This window comes from Lepidochelys kempii, chromosome 18, assembly GCF_965140265.1.
Source record: "Lepidochelys kempii isolate rLepKem1 chromosome 18, rLepKem1.hap2, whole genome shotgun sequence".
Taxonomy (NCBI): Eukaryota; Metazoa; Chordata; order Testudines; family Cheloniidae; genus Lepidochelys; species Lepidochelys kempii.
Window position 1 is genome coordinate 9,619,564 of NC_133273.1, and position 22,327 is coordinate 9,641,890.

The 22,327-nt window shown below is 45.7% G+C and overlaps 1 protein-coding gene across 3 annotated transcripts in view; it reads right to left on the reverse strand.

The window, feature by feature from the left end:
• The window catches only part of UBR4 (ubiquitin protein ligase E3 component n-recognin 4), a 113,850-nt gene that overhangs the window by 24,548 nt on the left and 66,975 nt on the right, over nt 1–22,327 (reverse strand). For 2 of the 3 annotated variants that reach the window (XM_073317114.1, XM_073317112.1), the window contains 26 exons: nt 21,786–21,935; nt 20,739–20,966; nt 20,530–20,608; nt 18,879–19,115; nt 17,364–17,532; nt 16,441–16,585; nt 15,545–15,630; nt 15,215–15,302; nt 14,877–15,070; nt 13,298–13,537; nt 12,798–12,936; nt 12,165–12,290; nt 11,481–11,609; nt 10,437–10,780; nt 9,548–9,638; nt 9,055–9,139; nt 8,529–8,656; nt 7,598–7,727; nt 6,283–6,440; nt 5,078–5,187; nt 3,845–3,986; nt 2,787–2,868; nt 2,043–2,216; nt 1,345–1,466; nt 719–916; nt 504–584 (listed from right to left, as the gene is read on the reverse strand). In XM_073317114.1, the coding sequence (XP_073173215.1) occupies nt 504–584; nt 719–916; nt 1,345–1,466; nt 2,043–2,216; nt 2,787–2,868; nt 3,845–3,986; nt 5,078–5,187; nt 6,283–6,440; nt 7,598–7,727; nt 8,529–8,656; nt 9,055–9,139; nt 9,548–9,638; nt 10,437–10,780; nt 11,481–11,609; nt 12,165–12,290; nt 12,798–12,936; nt 13,298–13,537; nt 14,877–15,070; nt 15,215–15,302; nt 15,545–15,630; nt 16,441–16,585; nt 17,364–17,532; nt 18,879–19,115; nt 20,530–20,608; nt 20,739–20,966; nt 21,786–21,935 (3,855 nt within the window). Of the gene's footprint in view, nt 1–503; nt 585–718; nt 917–1,344; nt 1,467–2,042; nt 2,217–2,786; nt 2,869–3,844; nt 3,987–5,065; nt 5,188–6,282; nt 6,441–7,597; nt 7,728–8,528; nt 8,657–9,054; nt 9,140–9,547; nt 9,639–10,436; nt 10,781–11,480; nt 11,610–12,164; nt 12,291–12,797; nt 12,937–13,297; nt 13,538–14,876; nt 15,071–15,214; nt 15,303–15,544; nt 15,631–16,440; nt 16,586–17,363; nt 17,533–18,878; nt 19,116–20,529; nt 20,609–20,738; nt 20,967–21,785; nt 21,936–22,327 lie in introns of all 3 variants that reach the window. The other variant, XM_073317113.1, reaches the window with a different exon arrangement.

The following is a 22,327-nucleotide window of genomic DNA, read 5'->3' on the forward strand; positions in this document are numbered from 1 at the left end:
AAAGACACATTGTGAGGATTAATGTCTTAAGTTCTTGGAGATCCTTAAATGAAAGGCACTACAAAGTAGTACAAAATACTATTGATATCAGATACTTTTTCTGCACAGACATTTTAGGCTGGTCTTTGAAATGCAGAATAATGGAGCAATCTGGTGTCCCAAGCTTAAATATCAAGCTGCCATGTGCAGATGGAGTGTGAAGTGAACCTGGAAAGGCAGTGACATAAAATGCAGCTGTTTCTTAAAGGAAGGGTCAGAAGAGTCCTTGTCGGAGAAGCCAGCTCAGATTTCTGCAAGCGCATAAGTGCAGCATGGTCACTATTCTTAGCTGCGTCAGTATTATGTGCTTCTAAGCCACCAGTATGGCAGGGATGAGTAACAGAAGTGCTTTCCAGTTCCCAAATGAGTGCATGAAGAGATCCTGAGCAACTCGGCACCAGAGACAAAAGCTGACCCCATCTGGTATTGTTTTAAAAACAGAGAAGGGGGCCACAAGCACATACCTCATTGGTGGGGCACCAGACCTTCTTGTAGACCTCAGCCACAGGCAGATCCAAGCTGATGATCTTATTGTTCACCAGAAGCTGAAAGGAGAAAAAAAAAAAAAAAAAAAAATCTGAGCACAAGCTCACACCACATCACTGATGCTGGTCACCAGCCTGCCCAGAAACCTGCCTCCATGTTTCTCAGCATGTGGTCAGCAGCTGTGAATTCTCACCTCCATTCCACTGTCATCCTCCAGGAGAGCCACCAGGTCGCAGTCCTGACAGATTTTGTTCTTGATGTCTCTCATGAGCGGCCCAATGCCAGGCTCATTACTGCTGTAGGGGTTCCCTGGCATCCTTCCCTGCAAGAAATCTTCCTGCTGGGGATCTTTCTCCAGTGTTACAAAGAACTCAGTCACTTCATTTTCTTCCTTAAGAGCAAAAGCAAAGGGAGAGTGGGTGAGGATTTCCCTAAATACGTCTCTCATCCTCATATCAGTTACCAGGATTTTCTCTAAGACAGTAGAATCATTAGCTCCCCCTGCTGTATCTACAGACCTTGGAGGAGACCTGATAATACCAAATCATGTTCAAATTCCTCACTGCACATTAAGGCCAAGCCTCAGGCTTCTCTCCTGCTCAGCAATGGCAAAGGAACCCATCACTGGTATGGGGTCCCAGAATGGGTCCAGCACACTAGTACAATTCTACATTGGTTAATGTCAAACCAAATATCAGTGGAGTCAGCACAGCTTTGGGATCTGTTCTGAAGAAGTGTAAACAACTACTTTGACAAGCTTGTTTCATTCTGAGGACATATACAAGATCTGCAAACGACTGCAGGTGTCTGCTCACTTACAGGATAGATAATACTGCAAAGTCTCTCAAAGATGAAGACAGGAGTCCTGTAGTCATCAAGGCTGTAGCGTTTAGCGGTTTCAATACACACTGCCATAAATGCCTTTGTTTCAGATTCTGTGCCTGCAAAGAGAAGGGGGCATTTCATATTAATCTAATTTTTCAGTGGGCTCCTTTTAGCCCAACATATACACCACCTCCTCTAGCAGTAAGTAGCACACTTCGAGGCTACCTCTCTTCCGAAAAGTATCCGTTTAACATAGCTGGGGAAATAGCTTTGGGTTCATGGTAACCAGGAAACTGCTTTGCATGCTAGTGCCACAGGAAAATGATCCTTTCATAACAAAGCACAAAATTCCTGGGAACTAATCAAGGTCTCTTCCAGGCATTTTCTTTAAAATGTCCCTGTGGCCAGGGATGGCCTGGGGCTCTGTTTGCTAAGTTTATTACATGACGAAGGGAGGGAGGTGAGAGAACCACTGACCTACATTAGTGTTTATAATCCCACGGCTAGTATAGATCATGCCATAGTTTTGAAATGTTGTACAATGTGCTTTAAAACCAACATGAAGTGGTGGCCAAAGTCATGAAAATCCCTGTTGTGGGGTCCTTGAAGTTGTTCCTTTGTGGGGCTGCACTACAGGTCTTGTCTTCTCAGGTAACCTATAGTCAGAACTCCTGGGACCCAGTTGGCTCTACCTGTTGTCATATCCTCCAGCATCTCCAGCAGCATGTCCTGGGTCTCATCAATCAGCTTTGTTCTCTGCACTACCAGCTTCCTCAGGCAGAGATAGCCATTCAGGACTGTGCCCACCAGACGGCTCTTGAAGTGTCGTTTGATGGACTCCACTTCCACAAAGGAAGAGAGAAGCCCTACGAAAACAGGAGAGATTCAGGAACCATGGGACTCTATTTGCTTTGTGAGCTACGAATTACACATGGCCAGTAAATCTAGAACTATCCTGAGAAGGGAACAAGAAAATGAAATGGCCTGCAGTGACTCCTGGTGTCCAGTCTTATTTAGGAGTATGTCGGGTAAGACAGACAAGATTTCAGGTGAAAAGGGCCCATTTTGGGGATGGGGATGGCTTGTCTGCTACACCAAATGTGATCAGAGAAGAGGAGAGGGATGGGAGCAATCAATCTCCCAAGTGTGGGGCTTATAACTTCCTCACCAAACTCCACTTGTGGGATTGGGGGCTCTTTTCTCCAGCCTAGGGAGTGTGTCTGAGGAGGGACTGGCAGTGCCACGGTCGCTCTTTTCTCCTGGCCTCTTATGTTTTCGCCAGCTCTGATGATATGCAGGTGAATGACTTTACTAACCTTACACCTACCATTGGGGGACGGTTTGGAACGCTGCTACATGCTTTTGAAATGCAGTGAACCATGCTGCAGATCTTAATATGTGACCATTACATGGGGGTGGAGGGTGCAGCTAGGTACCTGTGAGGCTCTTCAAGGCATATCCCTGCTGCAGGTCAGTGCTGAGTGTGGCTTCCTCCAGGGCAAGTAAACGAGCTATTTCCTAAAAATAACATAAGTACATGACAAAGCAGCAAAGCAAACTACCAGTGCCAGGAATGACTGGCTGATCAGTGCTCAGCAAACTCCAAACAAAAGCACCGTGTTGCTAATGGACCCAGTAGAGGACTGGGGCTGTCTATGTAAAAGCCAGAACTGCAGAACAAAGTAAGACGACAATCTGTCCACTGGTGCCCAAGCTGTATTCCGATTCTCTTCCACTTACTCATCTCGTTTCTATTACCCATCTCTCTGTTGGTCAACCATCGCACATGCTGTGCTGGCATTGTTCATTACGAATGATGTGATGTCAGGATGCACCTGGTATGTTCCATTGCACACCAGGGGTACTGTACATAACTGTGCTTGTAACATTTTATTCACCCTCTTCAGGTTCCAGCAGGGTTTGCTATGGTCTAGGATTGGATTTCACTGTAAAACTTGAGTATCAGGGGGCTGCTGAAACCCAACGATTTGAAAACTGTAACATAAAAACAATCCCTCCAAACAGCCCATAATTCATTCTGGAGGAACTGGAGCAGACCTAATCCTCCTGCTCTGCGGTCACTATTTGCTCTTTGAGCCCGCTCAGTCCGTCAGCCAGGACATGGTATTTTGGCACAGAGCTGCTGCCAAGTCAATGTACCAGACATTTTTGCTCCTTGGCACAGTTGCCTGTGGAGTACTGAAGTAAAGGGAAGTGGCCGGCTCATCTCGAGGCACGGAGCAGCTGGGGTTAAGAGTACAATAGCCATTTCTGCCCATAGTGATAGGCGTCAGCTCAGAAATACCAACCTTATACAACTGATCCCATAGGGAAGAAAGAGAAATTCAGAATTGTGCACAAAAGCAAACGGGTGCAGCTCTCAGAGTGCAGAAATCAGGTGAGACCACCGACATTGTGGGGCTTGAGGGGAGCTGCAAGGTTGGCAGAAGCTTCCTTGTGCTATTTGCTTTGCTTCCGTCTTACAGATCCGTACCTTTGTGATGAGGTTGCCGACGTAGGGCAGAACGCCTCTTGCTGCCAGGTAGACCTTCCAATGTGCGGGCTTGATGAGTTTCTGATACAAAGCTAGGTACTCGGCAGCACACTCTCCAGCAATGCTCAGCTCATCCAAGTAGCTAACACAGGGAAACAGAAGTTAACTGCTTCCTAGTGACAAGAAGCACTCAGAACTTAAGGATGGTGTGAAAACCTGGGAAATAGCTATAATTGTTTTTATAAATATGGTGCATGCCTCTGTGCGTTTATGATGGATTACTTGTTATGGAGTTAGATCAAACTGGGTTGTTAAAGGAAACAAATAAGAAAGGTAAAATAATGGCCTAGATAAGGAGCACCCCAATAAATACTCCAAACAATAGCCAGGTTTATAGCTGTGAAGAAACGACTCCTCAACTCCAACCCTGGTGACAGAGCTGTTTTGCCAAGGCTGGGAAGAGAGAGGTCAAACCATTAGAGGACCAGAAAAGATGGGTGCTTGAGTGGACAGAGAGTGTCAGTGGAAGCTGACAGGCTGGCAATGGAACACACAGAGACCATGCTCTGCGCAGGACGGTCTGTTTCTCCCAGAGATGCGGGTGAGCTGAGGGAAACTTACAACACCTGGCAAGGATTGATTACAGCATAAGACTCTTATTGATTTTACCCATTGCCCTGTGCACATTGTACCTCTGGGGGAATGAACAAATAATGCTTTGTTTTGAAGACTGTTTGAGTCATTTTAATCAACGTGCTGGTCACAGACCCTAGGAATGAAAGGGCTTACAGGTGTCCAAAGTAGCTGAGCTAGTCACATTAACATGGATGGGGAATGGTCCAGAGGATCCAGATGGAGAGTGGCTGGTCTACATGGTTCCACCCAGAGTGAGGATCAGGAAGCTAGGCCTGTCACCTAAGGGGTGCAGCACTTGAGAGGAACTGAAAGGGATCTCAGGCATGGTTCACCTTGTAACTGTGATAGATAAGGAAACAAGGTAGGAGAAGAGCTGTAAGGAACCTGCCTTTCCCCATTTGTGCTTTTTCTGCCCAATACCAGTTCTATTAGTGTTAAGTGCTGCTCCTGTAAAGCAGTAAATGCCCAGAGGAGCCATACTTTAGGGACTGTGGTGAGAACTCTTAAAGGAGTGATGGGCAAGTTCTAGTGGGGATCAGAGAAATCAAATTATGTGATTCACTATGGTGTTACAAAGCTAAGCACCTTGTGAGATACCTGGTAAGGAGATCGAGGACCTGCTGCTTCCGGCTGGGGATGGTAGCCAGAGCTTCCACAATAGTGCAAGCAGCCTGCCTGGCAGCTTGGGTTGCAGGAGTAAACAGTACCTAAGGTGGGGAAATTAAAACACATGATGTCATTGGATGCGGATAGGTAAACTAGAGACAGTCACTAAAATGAGACCAACACGGGGGCAACTGATGGCCTAGCAGTAGTGTTCTGTATTGCCATGCCAGAGACCTAGGGATTGTCTACATGAACACTTACTTTGCAGCAAATGGGGGTGTGAAAATCTACCCTGTTTCAAAGCAGGGTAGATCAAAGCGCACTGGAGAACTTTTGGTGCGTGGCAGCAGCATCCACATGGACACTTACTGTGTAGCAGGCTAGTAGAGAATAGATTTATACCCAAGCTTGCTGGGAACGAAGCGTTTTTGCAGACAAGCCTTTAGATTTGATTTGAATCTTTCTTGCTCCACAATTTGGTGAGGTGTGAAAATCACTGTAGGCAGAATGCTAAGCCACACAGAACTAACAGAGAAAATGAACGACCTTGCACTGTTCAATGCCAGCCTGTACAGCTGAGTAAGGAGTAGTGCTGATGTGTTCTGTGCAGGACTCTTGAAACAAATGGTAACCAAAATGTAGTGATTGGACAGGAAAAAGTCAGTGGTGATCACAAGGTCACTCAAAGGTCCAGAGAGTTTTATAAGAAGGCAGGAAGCTGGGAGTTCTGTTTTAAAATGGGATTTTCATGGACCCAGCCCTAAGGGAGGTTTTGTCAGTCAGTCAGTAGGGCCTCTACAAGTCTGCAGGGGTACAAATACCATCCCACTCTTTCAGTCAGCAGGAAGGGCAATGCAGAGACCTTGTCCTGCCCCAGCTCCAACTGCTTCCTGCCCTTCCTGGTCATTCCTGAAAGCTTTTCCCCAATCTCAACCTGCTATAAAGAAGTCCTTAAAGGGGCAACCCCTCTTTTCTTCCAGCTATCTGACGACCCACTCGCATAAAGGTTGCAGTGGGCACAGTGTCTCCAAACCACAGCTACTTTGACACCTCATGGTTTGCTTGCAAAGCAAATGTACGAAGAGACACTACCAATAACCAGTTGTAGAGCTGCGAGATAAAAACCATCAATGATTAAGAAGTTAACACATGCTACAATTCTTGGGTTGTGCACTGGATGTCTCCAGGATGTTTACCTGTCGCAACCAGTTGTTATGTCCCAGTTTGAGATCCAGAGGGCAGGTTCTCTTCCCATGTCGGCTCATGAACTGTTTCCATTTCCAAACATACTTTTCTGACAAGTAGAGCTGGCGAAGCTCAGTTCTGCTAGGAGCTTTCCCATTGGCTTCTGTACCTAAAATATCAACACAGCTTAAGGGAACTGCCAGCTGCCTTTCCCTATGAACCCTATGTGCAGAGGAGCTTAAAGAGTTCCCTTGTCCTGTGAATACAACACCCTGCTTTGAGGAAATAGAGGATCCCATGTAGTTATATTTCTTTTTCATGCTGAAACCATCCGAACCCCTCTAGGAGCCCCGGGAATCCTCCTGTGCTCCCTTCTGCTGCCATTTTCAATCCTCCACTGGGCCAACCTTCCTTCTGGCCAAAAAATGCAACACATGACTTCCTTGGGAACTCATCAGTACTGCTCTCGAGTTGGCTGTGAGAATTTTTGCAGGACTTCCCTCCTGATGTTCCCAGAGAATAGTCCCACTGCCACGGCAGGTCTGAAGGAATCCGGAACTCCAATTCCTCTCATGCAACTGCAACGTGCTGATACCATGGCACAGAGTTGGCCCTTTGTTTAAGTACCCAAGTTGCCATCAATGTATTATTTCTATAGCACCATAAGTGTGCATAGCACTTTATACCCAAATCACCAAGAGGCATGAATCCTCCAAGTGAGAGTAAAGAAGATCCATACACTAGGTGAGTCCTGCATATTATAATCATACTGTACATTGATACTCACATTGGTAAACTGGGAACCGCTCACCCCATGAGCCTTGAGGTTTTGTAATTTATATAACGAAGAGATGGAGTTTTCAAAAATTAATGATGCACAGACAATTATTCATCACAACAGCCCTATAAGGGAGGTGGTATCATTTGATAGAAGGCCTACTGAAGTAAAGAGAGATTAAGTGCCTTGCCCAAGGCCACAAAGTAAGTCAGTGGCAGTGCCTGAAGTAGAATTCAGTTCTGGGGGCCCAGCCCTGTATTCCCACCATTAGACCATACTGCCTCCAATGTCTGATTTTATTCCAAGAATTCTCCAGTTACTATTGAGGTGCTGCTAGGCCTGTGGCTCGGAGACTGCAGCGCTGAGTCTGCCCATTCTGCAGCTGACGTAGAAGTGCAAAGATTATATTAGTTGCAACAAGAGGGAAGGAGACAGGAAGCAGTTCTAGGACCCGCTAACTAGGTCATCACTCAATCTGGCCACATACAAATGTTCCTTGCACAATTTCACTCCATTTAGAAAAGATAAGTAAAAGGACAGGACTCTACCTCTAGCAGGGAGGCACTTTTTCCAGGCCTCATATGATGCTTTGGGGTCCCTCTTGAGCCAGAGCTGAGCCTGAGCATGGATCTCATTGCTGTAAGGTTTAACAGTGGTGAGAGCATCAACAGGGATGTCCTAGGAAGCAAAGGGAAAGCCTCAAGTCTGTGACAGCCTCAAAAAGCAAATTTTGTTCCCCTGAGACAAACTATTCCTGTGGCAGAACAATAAGGCATGCCTGCACAATGGATAGGTAAACACAGTTCTCCACAGGAGGAGAGGCAACTAGACCAGCAAGGTTTGTGTTCTATGTAATCAGAACACGAGTTTCAATTATGTAAGATTAGCCCACTTTACTTCAGTGCAAATGATACTGAGCTATCCGTGTACATCCCCCGCTTTATACCCATGACACTGATGACCTATCATTTAAATGGGGATGCTTTATTCTAATGTAAAAGGTTGATACTGTTATGGAGTTCCATATTCCATGTCTGACATCGGACAATCCAAGTCAGACACCAGGGTCAAGACACACGCTCCAGTTGTGAATGGATCACACAGAGAAGTTGATCAATATTTCATCAAAATTTACAGCTCTACATTTACAAATTTTCAGTTGAGATAAAAATCAATAGATGTATTTGCTTCAAAAAAGCTAGGTAAAGTCCTGTAAGAACCTTTATAAAGTAACACAGTAATTGCCTTGAGGGCCCTCTTCCTATGCATCTTAAAGCTGTGCAGGAGAAAGTGGAGAGATCCTTAGATATATCCACCCCTGTCAGTGGATTCCAATGCATGTGGTCTTGAGCTTCTAGAGCAGCAGTGACCAGGAACAGGAAACCCATACATATGGTACTTTTTCTCTGACACACACTACTGTGTCTCAGATTTCAGTCAGCTGTCTCTTTGCTCAGTCCGAAGTATCAAGGGAGGTACCTTGTTTTTCTTGCTGGTTGGAGCAGGTGGTTTGATCAGTTTTTGTAGAATTCGCAGACACATTAGGGTGATGTTCTCAACAACTACGGGAGTTTTAATGTTCACTGCCATCAAGAAGAGGCTGAGAGCTGAAAGGAGGACACAGGGATTTAATGCCATTAACGAGTATGCAGTAAGGCTAAGAAAATCCCTGGAAGAGGTACTACTGCCATACACACAAATCAAGAGAGTCTTCAACAGAAGGCAAGATCTCATATCCTTCGGTTGATCTATCACGTTCTCATGGAGAGAAACTTGCCCGTGATAGGAAAAAGATCCCACTTCCTTTCTCCTCTAGGTCTACTCCCTCCATGTTCTCCTCCCCGCATTCCTATCGTATATCTTGCCCCCATAAAGGCTACAGCTGACTCCTCCACTATTGACCCCAGTTACCAACTCATCTGTGCTAGGATTACTACACTGTATTTCACAGACATCTAACTCATGCTTTTTACATTAAACTCTCTCGTTAGTTGTTTGAACTTACCACAGCGCAGTCGCAGCTCCCAGCAGCTATCTTCCTTCGAGATGGAGTCCGTCAGCAGCAACATTTCATACTGGAGGCTGCTAGCCTGCAACAGAAAAACGTACCAAGCTTTACGAAGGCTCGGGGACAGAGTACAGTCCTTGCTGCCTCTTCAGTATCTGGAGGCTGGGGGGGTTCGAGGTACATTAATTTCGGTGATCTCAACTCAAAGCCTCTATGTGAGATGACTGGCAACCTGTCTGAGAGAGGCCCAGGACAGAGTGCTAAAAGGACAGATGCATTGGCAGTGCTGTGTGGGGAAGCTAGCCCACCATGACGTCGCGTTGTGCTTGACTCCAGCCCGTGCTATTATAGTGCTTACCAAGACAGAAACGCCCTCTTGACTATGGATTGATTGGGAACACCGCTTTACAGAAATCAATTATTAGAATCAAAAGGCCACTGGAGAGGGGTAGGGGAGAAAGAGAAATAGTAAAATGCTGGAGTTCCTCACCAGATCAGGGTTAGCCCAGTGTCCTTTCAGAGCTGCAGAAACCTTCCCGATGATTAGGTCATTCATTTGTTGTGTGGCCTCTGGATTGTCTCTGATTTCAGAAGCAAAGTAAAATATTATTAAACACTGCTTGCAGACATTTCTCAGATGTACAGAGCGCCATGTCAGTCTGGTTCATCTAAAATGTAGAGCAAGCCCGTCCAACCAGCACTTTTCTGACGTAAGACCACAACTTGATAAATGAACTTCTACAGAGGAGGAAACTGAGGCACAGACATACTAATGTCAATTTTCAAAAGTAATTTATTTAGGATGCAAAAACTTGGGAGACCCTGTGCCCGATTTTCTGAAGTGTTGACCATCCAAAACTCCTGCTGAAACACTGAGCACCTTCTAAAAACCACGTTTAGGCTGTCTCAAACTGAGCCACTCAAAACCTGCGGCTACTATAGAAAACGTTGACCTACAGAAAGTCAATGCAAATGGCAGAAAGAGTTCAGGATGTCCAACTCCCATTCCACTAAAACCACTAGAAACCATCTTATTCCAAGTAGGAGTATGTATGACCACCACAAGTACAGAGCTCCCCAGAGCTCAGCACTTCAACACAGAAATGTTTGTTTGAAGCGGAGTGCTTACGGAAAAGCTTGACCTGATGTGCAAGCCCTAAATCCTTTACAATGCCAATATGTGCTCAAAGTGATCCACAGTTAACATTGCAGTGGGACAGCTCAACTGGCCTTTGGGGGAAACTGGGGTAACTAAAGCAGGTCTCAGTGTCATTAGTTATATGGCTACCTCCAACGATTTTCCATTTGTGACTCTACCTCACTAAAACCAGAACCAACAGCTACGAACCATCCTAAGTAGATGCAGAGCTGAGTCTAACCTGGTGAGAAGGCACATGAGCTGACGGACCTCCTCCCGCATGGCGGCTGCGCCCCGGCGCAAGTTGTAATCGAACAGCTCTCGCACCAGGCCCTGGGACACAAGAATGTGCCTGATGGCAGAGTTGGTTGCCAGGGCCCGGAGCAGCGTTATGCAGTGTTCCGTGACGGCTGAGGCACAGCCATAGCATTTCGTTGAAGATGTGTGGCCACAGCCTAAGACCGACAAAGCACGATACTGGCTGGCAGTAAATGTAGGCTGGACCGTGGTTCGGGAGGATTTGGTTGCTGCCTCTCTCTGCTGGAGATCATATTCCAGGAGCTCCTTTCTAGACGCAAAAACTTTCTGTAAACACACACACAAAAAAAGGAGAAATTAAACCTGCGCAAGATTTAACCCCTCCTAACCCAGGGGACATTTGATGTTCGTAAACTAACTTTTTCCATTTGCAATGGAACCAAATGCAAAATGGTGGAAAAAGAGGAGAAGCAGCACATCATCATGATCCCTGAATGTATCCAGGTGTCAGGCTGTGGGGGCACTTTATAGGTTTCATACAGAGCCATTTTTATCCAAAGATCTCCACATACTTCAAAATGAGTAATTTATAAACCTTACCCCACACTTACGAGGTAAGTAATTTTTATCCTCATCTTATAGAAGGGGAAAACAGAGAGGCAAAGTGACCTGGACAAAGTCACCACACATCTGTGGCAGAACTTGCAAGACAACTGAGGAACCCTGACTCCCAGGCACCTCCTCTAACCAGTAGACAATGCTCTCCCCATTACATGCTTTATGTTGTTTAAGGGTTTGGTCCGCAGAGCCTGAGAATTAACAGCTGCCATAGCATTTAGTGAAGGTAGCTCATGAGTTTACTGAAAATCTAGCTGCTACATTTCTTCTGCAGTGCAGCCCTTATTGTTCCTACAGGGGGTCAATTTAGAACAGCCACAGCTCGCTTTGCATTTTTTATATAAATTGTCTGAAGCAATTTAGGACACTGGGTTGCCCATATTCACGACAAAGTGAATATTCGTAATACCTGAATGATCTTGGAGAGTTCATCAAACGAATTCTTGCAGTCACCACAGTACTCCTGCGCTAACTGTAGTATGTACCTGTTCACACTAGCTGAGGAGGAGCTGATCCCGCCACTGCTACCAGAGTCCTCCTGAAACACGGGGAGCAGGGGAAAATAACCAGCAAGTGTACAGCAACAAGTAGTCACACGGGAGGACTACACAAACATTAAGATTTCTGCTACGAAAACCTGCTTGAGAGGAGAAGCCTCTTTGCCATTCTCTGCAGAAACTTCGTAACATACTAGTCAGGCAAAAGGAAGATTCTTCAAAACAGGCAAGGCTAAACACACACAATTACCAGAGAGACTCATGTACCTGTAGACCACATACTACAGTACTGGCTAATTTATCGACATGCAACTGGCTTGACAAGCTGCTTCATGTATGCCTGGAGTGTGAAACCAGAATGACAGTTTTAGTTATAGAAGAGGATGGGTTAGATAAAGGCAGTCTAAGAGCAAAGCCTATGGATTCACAGGACTTGCTCTAGCCCTAGCAAAAATACATTCACTTCATTCCCTTCCATCACAATCCTGAGAAAATGCTGCTTTCTGGTAAGCCGCATTAAGGCCAGTGTCTTATTTAGCCTGGTCTTGGCTAAGCTCACTTGTGCCGTATACTGGGATTTGTCTCTTTCACATTACCTGTGGCTTTTCGGGAGCAGCCTCGTTTACTTTACACAGCAGGTTTTCCAGCTGCGGTCGGTGTCCCATCAGCTGATGATACACTCTGTCAGCCTTATCCAGAAGAGTGTTGATATTTGTTACTGCCTTAGAAGAAAGAAAGAAAAAAAAATTGATGTCACTTGCATTCAGAGAAGATTTTTATTCCACTTTTAAATAGTGGAACACCCGCCAGCAGAAACAGCTGTTGATGTGTCCATTATTTCTGCCTCAGTGTCTCTTAGTGAGAAGCAGTGCTACGTACAAAGCTTTCGGTATATGGGCTCCTGGAAGTCATCATGGCCACAAGTCAGAGCCCTAAGTGCACAACATCTAGTTAGACTACCTTAATTTGTGCATGTGGAAGACAGTATAGAAACAGGAAGGGGATCCTGTACAAGGCTCAGTGCCAAAGCAAATTTACCTCCATGATCAATGCCACGTTCTGCATTAGCCACTAAAGAGTGACATAAGGTACTCCCCCCTCCCTTCCAGGCACCAAGCAAACTGCCTCCGTAACACTCCCTGTTGGGATACCACCTCTGACGTCACTAGATTGTTGGCATGTCTAAGGGATACTGTGTTTTGTTACGAAACTACTTGTACTAGTCTCACCTTCTTCCGATCCTCTTCATTTTCTATTGGATCCACTGCACAGCAAGGCTTGGCATACAGCATGAAGTCAAAGCGAGCATATTTACAGAACCCACAGGCATTGCAGAGGAATGGATCCTTCTCATCATAATTAATGGATCTGAAAAGCAAACCAGAAGAGTTAAAGGGGGGCAATAAAACCGTCTTATTGGGGGGGGAGTGTGAATGACAGTGGGGAAAGCTTTAACTTCTATGTGCGCACGCACGCAGTCTCGCACAAATGAGATGGATGGGCATTAAAACACCCAAGCTGCCACAATACCCATTGGTAGCCTCTCAAATACCTGACTACTTGAAGCACATTCGGTGCGTTTTAACAACAAAATTTTGTCTTCATGTCCTGCTGTAAGATAGTGTAGTGTGGCTGTGAGCTGTTATGTGTCTGCCATATTTCTATACTGTAGGTGGAAGCATTTCAGTAGATATACCAACAGGATCCCTCTAAAGAATTATAGGCTCACCTGCATTTGTGACACTGGTACACATTCTCGCCACAGTTCCCACACACCCCAGGGTTGGCTGGGACAGATGCGCTGCACCGAGGGCACTGCAGGGTTTCTGTGGAGGCCTGGTAATTCTCATAGAAATCTGCAAATTCAATCATCAAGTTTGAAGCCACAATGGGCAGCGGCAAATCAATCTTCACCTCTGTCTGGCCTGGGGTCAGCTGTACCTTTTTGGCTTTGTGCCAACGGGCAGGCCTGGGAAGGAGAGGAAGAAACATTCGTTTAACAGAACAGTAACCTCCCACCCACGCACACAGAAGCCAAACAACAATCTCAACTCAAAATCAATTTTAATCAGCATGAATGGAGAGCAGTTCTAGGATTCATTTTCTTAGCTTGTATATTGATATGATATGTAGCCAGAAATACACTAAGCCGTTATCCCCTTCATAGCAAGAGACTGTTTAGGATTAAAGAGCTGTTGATGCCTCATGGAAAAAAAATAATTGTACGGACATTTTTTAAGGATGGATTTTCACCTCTTTATTAGTAAAGACATCAGTAAGAAAAAGAGGATATTTATTTCTAAAGATCTCATCTGCTTCTCCTCCTCATTCCCAACCTGAAATTAGAATCCTCTCTTTGTGACATCATAATCCTCTGCTAGGCAACCACTTGTGATGTCACTGAGGATTAGTAATTCAAATAAGCAGCAGGATAGATAAATTCCTAAACCAAAAAGATCTGATTCTGGCGAGAACGTCTCGAGAAGAAAGAAGAATATAAGCAGAAATGGGCTAGACATGCAGGGGTAACCAAGCCAGATCAGGGGCATTTAGGCATTTTGAATTCCTCAACCAGATCAGGAAATAGAGACTTTCAGCACAGAGGAACTAAAAGATGATTCTCTGTAGGTCAGCTCAAGGACACAATCTTGCTCCAATTTCAGTTTGTAAGACACATCAGGATGCCTGGACAGGGTTAATTTCTACACTCTCAAAGCTGTTATTTTATAGGATGTGCTTAAAACAAGTATTACTATAGGCCAGGGTGAACAAGCTGGTTATCTCAGATTCATCGAGAGACCACTCTGCATCAGTGAGGGCATTCTCAATTCAAAAATCCCAAGGAAAACACAGGGGTAGTTAGTATGCAGCGAGAATCATCGCTCAGTGCACAGCCAGCTTCTTCAATGGGACGCTATCAAACTCTTCAGTAGCTAACAGGATTTTAACCAATTATTCATTATCCTTATTTTCACTTCAGCTTCATTCCCAAACCACATTACATTGTCCTGGGCACAGCAACTTTAATGCCAACAGACTTTCCACTCTGGGATCAAACAGGTACAGGAGTTTTACAGCAATGGCCATTGTTGATTCTCTTCTCCCCACCCTCCAAAAGGGACCAGGGAGTTTCAGCAAGTACACATCCTGGTCAGTGTGCCTTAGCTGAGGTGCTGGAAGGTGAAATTAAGTCCTCTAATTCAGGAAAGTGTCATATCCTATGCCAGGAAACAATCAGCACCAAATCAAACTTTATTTTGGCCAAAAAAAATATCCTGACACCACTGCCAAACCCGAGAAGTACATACTTGTTTTTCAGCTCCACTATGGCCTGCACTGTCCTGTTGTTGTAATAGAGGTTGACAGTCCGGACCATTTTGGTCCTTTTCAGATCTCCTATCTTTACTGTCACTTTGCTAATGGTGTGGCTGCCAATCAGCTTCACCACCTGCTGGGTAGTGGTGTAACGTGTGTCCACCTTGATGGAAGACAGCTTGATGTACTGGGAAGAGAAACAAAAGCGCTATTAAAATCCTCAGCCAGCACAACCGGATCCCAATGAATGGAGAAACATGGCAATTTATACTGCTATAAAGGCTGGGATCTCTACAGTCTGAAGGGAAGACAAACAGCACTGATCACTTACACAGAACGGCACTTCTGGATTGTTGCAGACAAGACAAGGATCGCTCTCCAAATAATAGCCGTCAAATTCCACCAGGCCAGACAGCGTGCTGGATAGAGAAAACATTAAAAAGAGCTGTACTTTAGCATTCACTCTGCTTTAAATACAAGTCATTCAGAAAAGAACAACAGATTTTATTTGACCATTTTCTTAAGACCAGCTGCAGCACGTCTGTGATTTCAGCTGAGGCCCTCCCCCACCACTGGTTTAACAAAAGATGTTTACACTCCCTTGTGGAGTGCAGCTAAAAAGTTCTTGTAATGTACTGGAGGAAAGACAGGAAGAACTCACTTGTAAATGTTGGAATTAGGATGGTTGGTAAGGATGTGGTTTTGGGTCCGGAGGATCTCAACAGCCTTTTGGGAGTATTCCTTCAACTGAAATACAGTTAAACAAGTGAGAGAAGGTGGGGAGGAAATACCTTTTATTGGACCAACATCCGCTGGTGAAGAGATAAGTTAAACAAGTGACTCGGGCAAATATTACTGTCTTTTCTGCAAGTTTATGATTTTTAACAGCACAAAAAAGGACATACAGCCGCCCTCCCCATAGCCTTTTAGTTCCACAGCAGATACATGCTCTATACCCACAAGAAGCAGACTTTCACTGATACTAAAATTAGACTTCTACTGCAGTGATGATGCAACCCTTGGCTAACAAATGAGATTACTGTCAAATGTCTGTGGAATGCTCTCACCTCTTGTGCATATCAACGCACGATTATCCGAGCATCCCACGATACCACAGGCCCCTGAGAAACCATACCACTTGCCCTTCTTTTAGTTCAACACTAATGACTATGAAGTACTTTTTAGGGTTGAAGCAGATTGAAACCTATAAATTAGAGCTGGTTGGGAAATTATTTTCTTCTCTGAAAAATGATGAAAACAAAAGGTTTTTTGTTTTTCTTCAAAGTTTTTCAGATTTTATTGAGAATGTTTTTCAGTTTTGTTTTTTTTTTTTTTTTTTTTTTTTTTTTAAAGAAAACCCATTTTGGGGGGAAATTAAAATGAAGCTTTGATGAAAATTTAATATAGAAGTTTTCCATCAAAAAACCTTTCAACAGCAGGTATGATCGGCTCGACTATTAAAGTTACTCTTCACCCTTGAAAAGGGACACACATTTAGAAGGGAAAAAGAAGTGGGCGAGAGGCCCTCACTTCAGCTGTTCCAGAATGACACCATACCTTCTTCTCAGTCTGTTGTGTTTTCAGAGAGAAGTATCCCAGGAGATCCACAAACTGGGCAGCCTTCCGTCCATAGGCTGGGAGTTCTGGCCATATTGACCACATGAGATCTAACAGCAGCTCTTGCTGAGACTTGTTAGAGTTCCTGATGGATAAATTACAGATCAGATCAGTTTCTGGAGATTAGTTTCTGTATGCTTTTCGTACCCCACTCTCATAGGATTTACCCAGGTGAGAAATATACCGCAGTCAGTCCAGGCTTCTGCAAAGTACACACAACAAAATCACCTATATTGTTTAATCACCCCTCTTCTCGCCACTGAACTAAGTCTCGCATCCTGCTAAATGGTCCTGTGACAACTAACCACAGAGGAAGCTCAAGGAGTTCAGCCCACTGAATTTTGCCCTATGCATAAATGATATGTGCATCATTTGATAACAATGTTAGTTTGCACCTCTCTAGAGGAAAGAAAGTGATTCTCTCATGAATTCCAAGTTGTACAGAATGGAACAGACAGCCCAGACTCCACACAGTAGAAACAGACCGTTCCCTTTGGGTTATGATCAAAATCCATGGCAGTGAATGAGCCACAAGTGCAGTTAACTGCAAAAATGCTGGAAACAGATCCTCAAGATGATGCTGTCAGCCTGAAGGCTTCAAAACACCTGCTGAATGGGCAACTGAGCACCAAGACTTCAGAAAAATAAGCACTTTTTCGCCTGTCCATCTTAGTCTGTAAACTCCTTTGGATAGAGAGTCTATTTTTTGACTTCCATAGTGTTGAACACACTGACAGAACTCAAGTGCTAGAAAGCAGCGATTGACAAGTTTGTGCACTCTAATTCACCACACAATTTTATCTGCTACAAAGGATCCACCTATGAGAAAAACTGTGGCTTTGGATAGGCCCTTTAACACATACCTGTAGATGTGGAGTGCCAGGCAGTGTGCCTGCCACCGCACAGAGGAGGAGTTGGACTCCAGCAAGAAGCAGCGCAGGAACTGAATAAGGGTTTCCTTATCAGCAAATTTATTCAGCTGGTTCACCAGAGCTGTGCAGAGCTGGTCTTCTTGGCTGCCAGAGCTCTCACCTGGAGAACAGCAAATAGCACAAGTCAAAAGAGCACAGGAAACCAGATAGATCGAATGCATCACAAGTGTGGCAGATGTATCTGTTTCATGGATGGCATGGCAGGAGAGAGAGAGAGAGATGCAGACATCCCCGGCTGACAACTGTGTGAACTGTAAGTGTTCATCGACAGCGAACAAGTTTCTGGGTTGGGACTACAGGAGAACCTAAGAGTTACAAAACACCAGAGTTACAAACTGACGAGTCAGTCAAACACCCTCATTTGGAACCACAAGTACACAAATCAGGCAGCAGCAGAGACAAAAAACCAAATACAGTACAGTGCTGTGTTAAACGTAAACTATATATAAAGGGAAACCAACATTCTTCTTCCGCATAGTAAAGTTTCAAAGCTGTATTAAGTCAATGTTCAGACTTTTGAAAGAACAGCCGTAACAATTTGTTCAAAGTTACAGACATTTCAGAGTTACGAACAACCTCCATTCCCCAGGTGTTCGTAACTGAGGTTCTACTGTAGTTCTGAATGCATGTGCCCTCCATCTTTTATTCCAGAAAATGGAAGCTAGCATCTCTGACTAATGAAAGCAGTGAATGTCTGAAAGCCTTGCCAGGGAGTTTTAGAAATGTACTATACTCCCAGGAAGATCCATACCATCAGCTCACCCTGCTGCCAGAATGGATCTCAAAAGGGCTTTCCCTACCACAAGGGAGCCTGTGGTGTGGCAGGCTTCCTAGGTAACGATGTGATGCAGATCACTGGAGTGCTACACAGTGGAGAGTTGGGGGACTTGGAGCTGCAGGTTCAATACTTACAGAAACTTACTTAAAACTTATTTTCCCATGCACACAAGCCAGGTGGTGAGGATAGGCACTAAGAGGGCCCCCCAAATCATTCACTGACCATGAGTGGGGGAAAGTTTGAGCATAGACACATAGGAGCTGCTGCTTAGGGGCTGAGTGTGCAGTCCCAGTAGCTGCTTCAACTCTCACTACTGCCACTTCGGGAGTTGGTATGGTAAGAATTGTGATATATTATGATCCCCATTAGAACTACAGACCCAGCCAAATTATTAGGCATTTGTGAAGGGCCTGAGAGCTCCTCTGCACTTCAAATTTATTTCAGCACCAGTTTTAAGGAAGCCTGGCTCCATTCCTGACCCATTCCAATAAACATGCAAACTACAACAAAACTGGCCATGTGTCCATAAGTGTTTCTTCTGCTCTGCACACTTGGGGCTCTTGCCAAGAGCCGTGCATGTCTCAAAGCTGGGGAGAAGTGTATTTCTATTACCAGGAGCTCTGCAGAACAGGATAGCGGTACAAATAGACTAACAGCTTGCAGCACACCTTCTCGCTCTTTTTCCTTTTCTTCCTTCTTGCTCTTTTTGGTGGAGGATTTGCTCTGCGTTGCTGGCTGCCCAGTGCCTGCTGGAGCTGACGTAGAAGAGGTGCTAGATGATCCAGAGGATGAAGTCACAGACAGCACTTTACTGCCGCACAAAGCACAGGACAGAAGCTGCAGAAGAACTGGTGAGACTCCCTCATCTACCAGAAAACTGACTTGCAGGAGAAAATAGAGAACAGCTGCGGAGGAAGGACAGGAAAAAGTTTAATTCGGAATAAAATAAAGTTAAAACCACCCCAAAAGTAGAGCCCTGCAAATCTGTGGGTATCCGCTTTATATCCACAGACCATTTTTGCAGATAGCGCAGATGCAAGGGCTCTGACTGTAAGAGCCAGGAGGACAGCTGTGAGGAATGTGGAGCGGACCCTCCATCTGCCCTGGGGGGCAGGGACACTGCGGGGGCAGCCTAAGCAAAAGGGACACTGGGTGGGGCTGCTCAGGTCCTCTCACAGGGCAGGTGGAGGGTCCGGCGTGGCTCCCCGCCTGGCTCTTACCATGCTGGCAGTTGTGGGGTGCCTGGGTCCCGCACCTGCCCTGGCCGGGGGGCCTGCAGGGCAGGGAGTCTGGGGGCCAGGGACATGGGCGGGAGGCTGCTCGGGCCCCCTGCCGAGGCCAAGTGGAGGGACCCAGGCTCCCCACAGTTAGGCTCTTGGAGCCACAGCCCAGTCACAGTAAGAGCCAGGCAGGCAGATGTGGGGAGCCACGGCAGACCCTCCACCTGCCCTGGGTGGGGAGCCCAAGCAGCCCCTGGGCAGCTCCACAGGTGTCACACACACACCCCCACTCCCCCCCAACCCCGGCCAGCGTGGAGCCCAGCTGGGGAGCCACAGTGAACCTTCCATCTGCCCACAGTGTGTGTATGTGGGGGAGGGGGCTGAGCAGCTCCTGACCGTGTCCCCACCCCCCAGGTTACCCGCCGGGCCAAGAGCAGGTGGAGTCTGCAACTCCCCACAACTGTCCACAGGGCTCTCCCCGACTGGGCTCCAGTGGGAGATGGCGGTGTGCCTTGGAGCCTCAGCCCCGCCCCAGCGTAGAGCCCTGCAAAACGGTGGATATCTGTGGAAATCCGCAACTGCGGATGTGGATATCTGCAACTGTGGATATCTGCAGATAATTTTTGCGGATCGGATGCGGATACACATTCTTGTATCCGCACAGGGATCTACCCAACAGGTTATTCTGAAAGACAGAGGAATCCTATTTACCTGACTAGAGCAAGGGGAATGGGATTTATTTGGATACACAGAGTTAGGATAAATGGGACATTTGCCCTAGACTACAGAGCAGGTCAATGGCAATGCCACTGCCATGTCTCTCATTCCCCAGTCCAGTGCTCTTCCACTAGAGCACGCTGTCTACTTCGTTTTTTACTTTCTCTAGCCACAGAACAGAAGCTACCAATACACACTGATAATTAGTGTTAGAAACAAATCCTGGGCAACTCCAAGCTCTTCTTTATCCCTTCCAGTTCTCCTGTGCTGAATGTCAAAACAGACACTCTCTTTCGACAAACAGCTAGGAAACCCTGGATCAAATCTAAGCATGCTACGAACTGCCGCTGTTCTCTAAAATACTGTCAAGGAGAAAACTCACAGTCATCTTTAATGCAGAATTTCTGCCAGTTCACTGTTCGCTGCGTGGCGATCTCTGCACAAGCCTTCAAGTGTTCCATCTGAAATGGAGAGTAGCATGGGATTAAGCAGCAAGTCAACTCTTCTGCTGATGTCACCTTTTTTAAACGCAACATGCCTCTCTCACTATATGCACATATGTTTTATCCACTGAAACACAATTCTCCTTACCAGACTGATCAGTGTATCATACTGTAGGGCAGAGCCTGAACTTGCGGTGACCACACTTGCCCGCAGATAAATCCCTTGTTCTTCCAGGAGTTTTTTGATACCACGAACATGAGAATCCAAAGTGTGGAGGTCTCGGAGCTGGCGGTACTTCTCCTTTGATCCACAGATGAAGAGCAGGAGTTTGCGGACTTGGCGGCGTACAAACGGAGTCTGCTGGATCATCAGGTACTAGACAAAGCATTCAACATGAATGCTGTGAAATCAATAGTTGACCTACGTCATCACAGCAATCACAAGACCTCAAGGTGGGTCAAGCTAACATGAATACTATTTCCACAGGTAAAGAGGAAACGGAAATGCATTTAGCCGCTTCTCAGTTTGAAGGTACTGGGACCATCAACACAACAAGTCTCGGGCAGAAGAGAAGTTGCATAGCAATGCTATGCAGTACTGGAGCTAGTGGTTATGGAATGATATCCTGCAGGCTCATTCCATGGCATAGTTATCCAAGCTACCTATGAGCTCAGGTTAAAGGCCAGAACAAGCCTTACTGAAGGAATCCTTCCCCTGAATTAACAGCTGCACTATAGGTTATGACAGATGTAGGAGGATGTGTGGCTGCCTAGGGAAACAGGTGTGTGTGGGGGGGGGACCACCCACAAATCTAAGCTGGCAGTTGAAATAAACGCACACCCCAGACCCATAATTTGTTCTAAAGAACATAGGTGAAGCACTAGCAACACATTTTCACACTCGACCACCATCTAGCAGAAGGCTCTTGATTCTAGACCAGCAAACAGCGTTGAACTTTGGATAGTAACGGCAACGCTATCCGTGGAGCACGCGCTCCCACAGATGCTTGTTCGGTATAGACACACACAGTACTGAGGAGCTAGCCCCCTTACATGGGGGAGGGGGAGAAGGATCTCAGTTCAGTCATACCAAAGTTAGGGCTCTCCCAGGGAGGATACCATTATTTACTCCCTTTTCTTACCACCCATAAATCCTACATTCCACTTCCAGGAGCACCATATGTTCTTCACCTACCTCAGACAGGAAGTAGAACCAGGAATGATCGAAGATGGGTGTCGGGATCCGGGAGTTTGTGTCCGCAATTTTCTTGATTTGATAAGGTAAGCGCAGCACCATCTCTGTCAGAAGCTGAGTATAGGCCTCAAAAACATCTGCTGCATGACCCTGAAGCGGAGAAACTCAGTGGGTTAGCTAAGGATATGGAGCGTGAGCGTGAGCACAGAATACTCCCATCTTCCAAGCATGGTAAATTGCTCTTCCATTTATTCTCAATTGCACCTTTACAGCTAAAATGAAAACCCTTGATTGGCAGATGAACACAAAACCAGCACGCCCCTATGGTGAGTGTAATGCAGTGGTTATGGTGCAACAGGTCTCCTTGCCTTTAAGGATTTTAATGTTCTGTCCTTCAAACTAGAAAGCATTCTATCGTTTAATTAGGCTTCCGTTGTACTGCACTGATGCATAAATCAAAGCCTTGACGCCAGTGGAAGTTTACAATAAAGACACTATGGTGGTTAAACAAGCCTAGGATTTAGCTTGTAAATCATGACTGC